Source organism: Zerene cesonia, chromosome 19 (genome assembly GCF_012273895.1).
Source record: "Zerene cesonia ecotype Mississippi chromosome 19, Zerene_cesonia_1.1, whole genome shotgun sequence".
Lineage (NCBI taxonomy): Eukaryota > Metazoa > Arthropoda > Insecta > Lepidoptera > Pieridae > Zerene > Zerene cesonia.
The window spans coordinates 10454120-10464146 of record NC_052120.1 but is presented as its reverse complement, the minus strand read 5'-3'; the positions used below and the strand labels follow the sequence as shown (position 1 = coordinate 10464146).

Sequence of the window (10027 nt, the reverse complement as noted above, 5' to 3'; positions counted from 1 at the left end):
CGCCATTTCACCTATCAGTTGTGTGTGGTCTCGTAATGTAGTTTCAGCTAATTATTGTAATTTGGATGTACGGAAACATCAAGCTTCGTAACAAGTTTAATGTCGCATGACATCTGCAATAGATATCTGGCATTTGTCTGCGGTAATTGGTACTTAGAGAGGTAAATCTTATATTGTTTTTATAGAAATTAAGTAATATAAACTGTCTACCTTCTTAGAAGTCATTTTAAATCAGCTTATCATACTATCATATATAACACCCGATCGGAGGAAGTTACTAAAAAAATACTTCTTTTTTCTGGTAAATTTTCGGCAATTCAATGGTAATGTTTTAATTATAATCTCAAAAATTTGATAATATAATTGTCTCCCAACTAATTATTCTAATCAGAATTGAAATAATCTGAAACTCCGCCAAGAACAATTTGGTTAAGAGGACTTAAGAGCAGATCGTATAACACGATTAGTATAATGCGCCGGCCGAGATTTTAACAAAAACTGCTCTGTTAATGATATTACGTAAAAAGATTAAAATATCAGGGCGGGTGAACGCCCGCGAGTGCAGCGGGTAGCAAAAATTAGTTGAATAAAACCGACTAAATTACGAGTATCTATCTTTCCCACGGCGAGGTGCCTGCCCACCGCCGCCGCTCGACGCTCGCCTCCCGCGAGTCAATCAAAATAGTTCTCTTCTATCTAGTCTATTGTTTAAATACCTTTATCCATCCGTTTGCTTTTCTATCCGAATCGATTTTCCCACGACCGTTGGATTTTTACAAAAGAGGCTCGATTATCCGAACTAATTAATGTGGAGGGTCATTGAGATAAACTGAATCGGGATAATTGATAGAGAAAAAAGGAAATTTCGGCTCTAGCAAATTACTTTCATCTTATCGCTTTTATTTTTTTAATCATCAATAGTATATGTGTATATCAAATCCCTTAATAAGGAATATTCGTGATTTTATTATTTATTATTTAGAAAACAATCGCACTAAATTGAATGTGTCTCATTTCTGAGGTAAAGATGTCATTACCGTTCCAAATTGCATCCATATAACTGAAGCACGGATAATCGAGTCCACAACACAGCTATAAATATCATAAGACGCTAAGCTAAAGCTCCAACTTTGTAGCGGTGTAAGCCTGGAAGGTAGTAATTTGCAATATCAAAGTGAAGCTAGCGTAGTACAGGGTATGATTACGAGTTCGTGAATCCCAGTGTGGAGGAGACGCTTCCCCTCGCAGTAGGTGCAGGGTACGCACAGCGTGTAGGCGCCTCCTCTATTGTTAATCGTAACGTGACTTTAAGAGGCTACGAGTTACGTCCAACAAAATATCTGTCTGCGTCGTCTACTTTTGTTGCAAACGGTAACTGCACTGCACACATCGTATCTGAACTCCTCGACATTTAGAACGTTGTTTCGGCGTGCAAATATTATATCCGAGTAATGCGATTTCCATCACGTGATGCGCCCATTATGCTTCCAGTTAGCGTGCAGATTGTAGACACAATTATGCTAAACAGCACTTTTCATGACTGTGTACTCATCTCCAGTTAAAGCTATTTTGCCCGTTTTAATAGAAAGAGACAAAACAGTCTACGTTTTGTTAGGTTTTCCTTTTTTCGTCTGCTTGCTTACATAACATTTGTTTATCTTCCGCTCGGTTGGAAAATTAGAAATTCTTTTGTCTGTGCTTTAATTGTAAGGAATAAACGGACAATGGTGAATAGGTTTCATATTAAATCGTGTGAGATAATGCGCGGGCTGACGACGGCGCCTCTCCTGGCGACTTTGTACTCGCTTTTGTGAAGCTCTTTGGCTTTCTTATCTAAGCTCTTTCTTATCAGGGCTTGGCATCGAGAGGCTTCCATCGGAGCGCTTAACGATATGATATATAATTTAATCTCTTTAGCGCGATAGTCAAACGGAGCCGAGTCGGTTGCATGTTTACAATATCTCGTTTGTTGCGGGAGTATCAAAGACGCTTTGTAACGAGAACTCTTCCAATTTGTGTCGGCGACGGATAGGCATGGGTAATTTTTAGCTAACTAAAATTTGCAGCGGGATTAGTATAGTCGGATGATCTCTTTGTGAGCCAGTGAACCGTGACATTCGGAGACTTCGTGCGCCTCGCTCTCCGCAACTGTACAAGCTAACTTTGCTGTGAATTACTTAAGTTTTACTTACTTTTCCTTAGTTCAGTTGCACGGATAGAAGTTGTGGATTAAAAATACATCTTTCAGTGTAGCTTTATTGAATTGAACTCTCGAATAAATAAAATTGTGTTTTATGATTTATTATTATTCGGACAGATAGATTGAATATATAGAGGATTTAGTGTTTTAATATCGTAACTTATCGTAATTACTTCACATACAGCAGTTAAATATGGACCATAAAACGTCGTCAGGGAAGTCGGAGGTTCGCGCTCGATCAGCGCGGCAGAGATGGCTCACGCGATCCATAAAAACGCTTCCGATTGCCTCCAAAATGCGTACGAATAGGCCGTAAACGTCATAATAATATTGCGACACGTGATCGAATCGGGGCTTTATCAGCAGTTAGGCGCCCATAACCGTGAGCTAGTAATTTATGCTATTCCATTAGATCGGCCCCTCGTCGTGAGGTTTTTTCGACTCGCATCCATAATAAATGAGCGGCCGGCCGCAGTTTTCGCCGGCTATATCCAGCCGCTTTTTTTCTCGGGGGTGTAGCGGGGCGGGCGACTCCGGCCATTAATTCAGCCGTGTAATGACGCGACGCTTTGATGGACGAGAATTGCGAGTTGTGCAATTACACGCTGAAATATTCAGCGAAGACGTCGCCCGAGCTCTAACTACCGCTTTTCTTTTCTTCCGTCCCCTCGCTCGCCCCGCGAACTCGTTTCGATTCAAGACATTACACCGAGCGACGGCTTTTTGTCGTCGCGGCCCGTTACTGCAGCTTCCGCCGCCGGCTCGACGCTCTCGCGCGCAGAGTACATACATACATACATATTCACGTAGCCTTTTATTGCCCGTGCGCTTCACTAAACTCATTAGCTCACAAGTTTGGCTTTACTGACCGCACGGGTCAGCCGACAAGCGGGAAGAATGACAGAAGGGTGGTACAGGTTATCAACGGCGGGCCGGTGGGCGCGGCGGCGGGTGCGGCGGCGCGGGGCGAGGGGCGGCGGCGCGGCGCCTCTTCGCCGGCGCGCGCGGCTCCCGAGAAGCGGCGCTGGCCAGCGGAGCCCTACGACGACGAGCTGGCCGCGCGGGCGCCCTCGTCGGACGACGATGACACTAAGGTGCGCCTAACGTCACTACATTGCCTGCACTAACACTCACTCCGCGCTCCGCGCTCTGCATCATGCGAGGTATTTTCTATATCCTATTTTACCATCGAAGATTTTAGTAGCATTTTATCAATTAATCCTGCTTTAATTGATACAATGTTACTAATGTGTTAGATACCTTATACCCTTTTAATAGGTGACCCGATTTTTAGAATCTTTTTATATTGGCAATCTGGTGTTTGGTGCCATTATTACCAAAATTAAGTTGACAAATTCAAATCTGAAGTTTTAAATTTGCAGTTTTTTTATAAAAAATAATGATATAATGCAATAACTTTTCAAAAAGAATGAATTAGAACAAATATGCGCATCTTATATAAGGGCCATGGCTGCTCTGCTCTTGTACATGTAAGTTCATGATATTTTTCTGAACAATGGGAAGAAAGGTCCGTGAGAGAAACACCAATTTTTGGTTTGCTATATTTAATGAAACTTTCGTCACAGTCGCGACCCTCAATGAGATGGACATGTAACTTCAATTGTTATATTATTCTTCATCCCTTGACTTACCCGGTTATAAAGAAGTCTAAATGATGATCTAGTACTAATCTGTCAGAATATAACATTTCATCCGTCTCTGTTCGCCTTTCTGGCTTGACAATGTCTAATTTGTGGTAGTATTTAATTAGTATGGTGGTTGGTGGTAGAGAATGGTGACTTAAGTTATATGTCACTACATCACGTAGTAACTATTTAGTAATACATATGTGCCGCAACGCCTATGTAACTATAATATTTCCTCTCTTTACTCCTTTCAAGTCTCATGACCCAAAAACCCCCATACCCTTGGAACACCATTACATCGTTATGTGTGGATGGTTCCAGGTGGAGACCCCGGTGCGGTTCCGCACATCACCACCTCTGGAAGCACTGAAACCTCGGCGGGCGGGTGCGGGGTCAGCAGCCAGCAGCGTGGGGTCGGGGGTCAGCGGCGCGGGGTCGGGGCTCGCGGGGGCGGGGGACGCGTGCTGGCGCGCGCCGCCGTCACCGCGCCGCCGCCGGCTGCCGCTGCCGCCGCCGCGGAGACACCGCCCGGCGCTGGATTTTGATAAAATGCAACAGGTATTCATACGCAGTGGCCTGGCAGTGGGCACACCCACAGACACTCTTGCATCGGTACACAGAAACACATGCGAACACCCACACACACGAGCAATTTTAGAAATCAATTTAGTTCTATTTCTAGTTTTCAGTTTCATTCGTTTGAATAGTATGATCAAAAAAATTATACGATACGTGACTTACGCAAACGCACTCGGCCACCTGCAGCGTGGGGGATTATGACTTAAACCTACATAGAAGACCTATATACTACCTATGTGGCTGTAACGGGAACGAATATGAGCTAATGATTTACATCAGATGGATCATTTTGAAAAAAGACCTAACAATTTATTTATTTTGCCATATTTGCCAAAAGTTTGTTTTACCTTATAGCATATACAGTTTAATTTAACGACAATTATTGGATTGACGAGTGCTACATGCATTCTTTGAGTAATATAAGATTTCATTGTCATTTCTAATCATTAAACTTCGTATTAGTAAAATTTTTGTGTAAAATTTGTAATAATAAACATAATTTATTATAGACGAGACAAACTACCAAAATGCAATGTTGTGACCTAAATTAGTTCTATATATTTTAATAAAGAATGCACCGGCTTTCCTAGTGAACTTCTCAGAACAGCTGTATTCATTGTTATTGATAGAAGATTGGAATAAACATACAAATCTATAACAGATAGCAACATGTGATCTGCATACATTTCTGATTTAATAAATTCACTTAATCAAGGTTTTGATCATAGAATACAAGTAGATAAAGACACCTTCAACAGACTCAAGACCTTAAAGACAAGTCATGTGATATCAAATAAAAAAACCAATAACTGAGTAGGCCCCACAGTATAAAAATTAATAAAAATAAATAAATGATAATTAATAAAACTCGCAACTAGTGATTTTGACAGAGACTGATTTTATTATCTAGTTTATACATGTAAAATAGATGGAGTTAGCAGTAGTAATATGGTATTAAAGACACTCAAAAAAAACCAGTAGGTACTGGCACGTCTTGTCAGTCCTTCCTCGTCAACACAACAGCAAATATTTTAACGTCATGAACGATATCGTAGTTTTGTGTTGCTTTTTACCCAAAATTTTAATTATTTGCACAATATATTTCATTGTTATGAACAAAATTAATACGATTAATAAAGACATTTTCCTAAAACTAGAAAACACTAAAGCAATATATACTTCATTATTGCATTTATTTATCGTAATGCATTATACAACAAACTTAAGTGGCTTTTAATATATTCCCCGACCTATTCCGGTTATTTCAGTTAGCAACATAAATATGCTTTCATTTATCACCTCCAATAATTACATCGAGGATAATTCAAAACAACAATTTAGCAAAATATAAAAATTGCGTCCATTCGATGTCCCTTAGAATTGAGCACTATTTGAATCATATTACGAAGCAATAAGGTTCTATTTGGCGTGGCACACTAAGGTTCACCTCGCATAATTAGAGGGCATATGCTTACATTCCCACGGCATGCCGCATGTGGGTAATGCCACATTTTTATACGTTAATTTATTAATGACTTCGCGTGCTGTAGTCTTTACAATTCTTTATTCTTGGATTTAGTTGACGCGAGCTTAGATTGTTATCAGTTGAACGTAATAAGGATTTGTGCTTTATTTCTTGGTGTTATGTCATGCAAACAGGTAAAATAAACCTATGAACTTATTTATCCGAGCCGATGTATCATAATAATCAGGACACTATTCCAAAGACTTCGCTGTCCATTTAGCTGTCTGTCTGTCTGTCGGTCGGTCTTTCGGTCTGTCGTTCTGTCCGTTTGTCCGTCCGTCTGTCACTAGGCTATATCTCGTGATAGTTAGACAGTGGAATTTTTTTAGATTATAATACGTTATGTGTTTTCACAAGACATTCCAGTACCTATTTTACGAAAGTTTATTTCCTGTTGTTCGTAACTGTTTCATGTAAGTGGATATTAATTAATGTTACTTATTATAATGTAAGTATATTACACGTAGGAACATTTCTAGTTAAGCGCTCCAATAAATACCAAAAAATAGCGTGATTAAACATCTCAAGATAACAAAAAGGCTGTGTTTAAGAACAAAGGGGCTGGTTTTATTTGCTACACCCGCATACGGGGTCAATGACCTCGCGATAATTCTGATAACGCATGTGACCGCGGGTGCACCTTGCGCTTTTCTATAACCTATTTTTATGATGTGTTGTCATAGACGAGATAGAAAGCGTGTTGCCAGCTTTAAATTCACTCACAACACGAAAAAAAAATAGGTTTGATTTATAATAACTAAAATGGCTGAAGTAAAAAAGAAAACAAAAAGTCCATTTTTATCTTAAAACAGTTTATCAAGCAATTGCTCTTGGTGATTTGCAGATTTACTAAATATGTGATAAAAAACCAATAAAACCAGCAACGAAAATTTTAAAAATAAAGCACTTACCTATCTTATGCGATGCATACAACCTAAGATCCTCTCTTGAACTCAAACAAACGGAAGCCTATTTACGAATACATAATATTATGACGTCATCTGAAATCCAAAATGGCGATCATAAATAACCATAGATACAACAGCAATGGTTTCGCGCTCAATGACTGTTTCCCGCCATAACCGCTGTCAATGGGAAATGCGCGCGCATCGTACAGTACCTACACATGAGGTTGTAGCGGTATGCAATGCATTCGCTATCGATTGCCTGTCTCATTTAATAAGCTACCGTACTCAGAGACGTTTAATGGCTTCTTCCTTGATACCTGTAGATTCCCGATATTCAGCCAAACGACTTGAGTGACATTTAAATTCGATTGAAATTCAATGAGGGATCTTCTACGTCATTTAAATTAAATAATGTTTTGGTATGTAACATCCAAGAAAAAAGTAGTTACATAAAAACGATCTAGTAGCGAAATATCCAAAAGACGTAGTTATTAGTTAAATGTAATAAACGTTTTCCGATATCACGAGTCATATGTTTAACAGATAACGCTTAATCGTAACAGATACCATAAACAGCTGTCTATCACTCGGTTTACATTATATTGTAGATAACTTGTATATAACAGATATATGTTTTCATAGTTAGATGACAGATAAGGTGTCTTGTATATAATATTATTTTATACACACCTTCTAGTCAAGTGTTTTTATCTATTCGCTGACACAGTTGTTTCTCCGCTATGACAAGTACATGTGTACGTAATTGATTGGATATTTCGTAGAGGAAAGAACGAGAGAATGAGGTGATTAGCGTTAAATGTAAAACGTCCTCATATATGGAAGATTAGTTATGCAATAACATTATATTAATATTATTTAGCTTGCTTAACGCATACAAGAAAGTTCTGGATGTAAATGAAAGTTGCGTAGGTCAGCTAACTTACACACTTGACCCTCATCAGCCTTTTTATGTTCTTACTGCGTGTTACCTCCCTACAAGATTTAAGTCATAATCCACTTTAATAAACTTTTGGCCAATTTTAGCCAACAATAGTTAGCTAAATTCACCAGTGGTGATCGAAATTTTGAGTAAATAAAAATTTTGCTTATGTCTAATTTAGAACTTCGCTATTTTTTCTAATAAGTGCATAATTGCTCATTCTTTTTTTAAGTACTAAATGATAATTAATTGGACTGATAAAAAAATCGTATCATTGCATACTTTTTTCTTTGTTTTTACTACGCGATACGTGCGTAGAGCGTTGGCAACTTTTAAAAGCTAATAAACGACATCACTGAACACAATTCGGAGGGTAGTCTGTAGGCTGTAACGCTAACCGGTGTCGTGTGGCAGTTGAAGGTGGGCGGCGGCGGTGTGCGGTCGTGGCGCGCGGTGGGCGGCGCGCACGGCGGCGAGCTCTCCGTGTTCTGCTGGTGATGTCGCAAGCACACGCCATCCGCACTGCAGGTCTGTAGATCTTTGTAAATGTACAATATACAATTAACCTCATTGGAAACCGTTGATCTCTGTATCTGTATACTTACATATGTACAAAAATAGAAAAAAAAAGTTAAGTAAAGATTATTAATAAGGGTACTTCGATTTTTACAGATTAATAATGATATAAAGTACCCACTAAAGTACACTCATTATTCACAAAGTGACATTCTGTGACCGAGCTCTACACTAGCGCCCCTAGCGGGGAAGTCATATGCTAATAGAATATTAAAGAAATAGTCATTTTTATTTTTATTAAGCAAGTCATTAATAATACAGTAGGTTTGATATGATACATATGTACGTATGAATTAATTGCCAATTATAAAACTATAACTAATAATTTTATGAGAATGCCCATAAAAATGTATATAAAACTTATTATAGCATATTTTGTCTGATTGAATACAATAAGTTAATTAGTCAATAATATAAAATAGGATTTGTTATACTCATATAGCTAGTGAAGACATAATAAAGTTACTTGGATCTAACTGTTATGCTATGCTCATTGTTTGAATATTGCACACAAATATCTTATATAGAATATTCCCGTGTCACTATTTTTACCAAACTCCTTCAAAAATTGTTTTTATGCATATCGGGTGGGTAGGTTGTCTGTCAGTCTGAGAATCAGCCAACATCTATTTTTCATACCGCTAAATGATAAGAGTAAGGCAGAACAGCGTTTGCCGGCTCAGCTAGTAATATGTAAATGTTAAATTTTTTTTAAACTTCTTACAATGACCTTGCTTTAAACAACCTGATGTAACCTTAATGAAATAGTAATTTTGTATAATTTTGCCAAATATTTATGTTGTCCATTTTTTATGTTAAGTTATTCTGCAAGAAACTTTCTTTTATTAACACAATTTTGTATCAATTTCAGATTTAGGGAGTCGCCCGCAAGCGCGAGCCTGGCGCTGCGCGCGAGTCCGCGCCGCGGCCCGGCGCCGGTACGGTCCCGGCACGGTGTCGGAACGGTATCGCTACGACACCGGCACGACACCGGCACGGGCCCGGGCCGACTCCCACGGACGATTTTAGACGACTATTTGACTTTCATATCATTGTATCGAATCGAGATCGCTCCAGTGTTAGTTCCTTTACACTCAATGATCAAAGTACAAACTTACCGATAGAAGCAGTCGCGCCGACCGAACGTAGTTTTTGGAAGTATTTACTCATTTTGAATACCGCGTTTAAGCCGTTATACACCGGGACGCGTCGCCCGACGGCCACCGGGCGTTTTGTACGAGGCCATCGTTTGTTACATTACGAGTTTTTTGTAATTAGTCGTTGTGAGCGGTTTTGTCGAGTGACGGGCCCCGCGCGGGGCGCAGCCGCGTGGGGCGCTGCGCGGGGGCGCAGCCGCGTGGGGCGCTGCGCGGGGGCGCAGCCGCGTGGGGCGCTGCGCGGGGGCGCAGCCGCGCGGGGCGGCGCGGGCGCACGCGGGGGCGCCTGACATTTTTGATCTCGAATTGCGACTGAGACGCCGGGCGTTTGTGTTGACGGAAACGGAACCGCATTTTTGCGTTTCCCCGTTATCGTTAACGCAAAATCTCGAGCCGCGTTACGCGATTCCTTTATAGATTATCAAAATATTTTTATGAGTTCGACGTCGACCGGTACGAGCGCGGCGCGGCCTCTTGTGCAATATGAAGTCTTGGC

The 10027-nt window shown here is 40.1% G+C and overlaps 1 protein-coding gene across 1 annotated transcript in view; it reads left to right on the top strand.

The window, feature by feature from the left end:
• The window catches only part of LOC119834372, a 45298-nt gene extending 35277 nt beyond the window's left edge, over positions 1–10021 (top strand). Inside the window, exons 5-8 of the mRNA XM_038358716.1 lie at positions 3118–3294; positions 4168–4404; positions 8213–8326; positions 9246–10021. Coding sequence (XP_038214644.1) covers positions 3118–3294; positions 4168–4404; positions 8213–8296 — 498 coding nt within the window. The 3' untranslated portion in view covers positions 8297–8326; positions 9246–10021. The remainder of the gene's footprint in view (positions 1–3117; positions 3295–4167; positions 4405–8212; positions 8327–9245) is intronic.
• Positions 10022–10027: the final 6 nt, after the last annotated feature.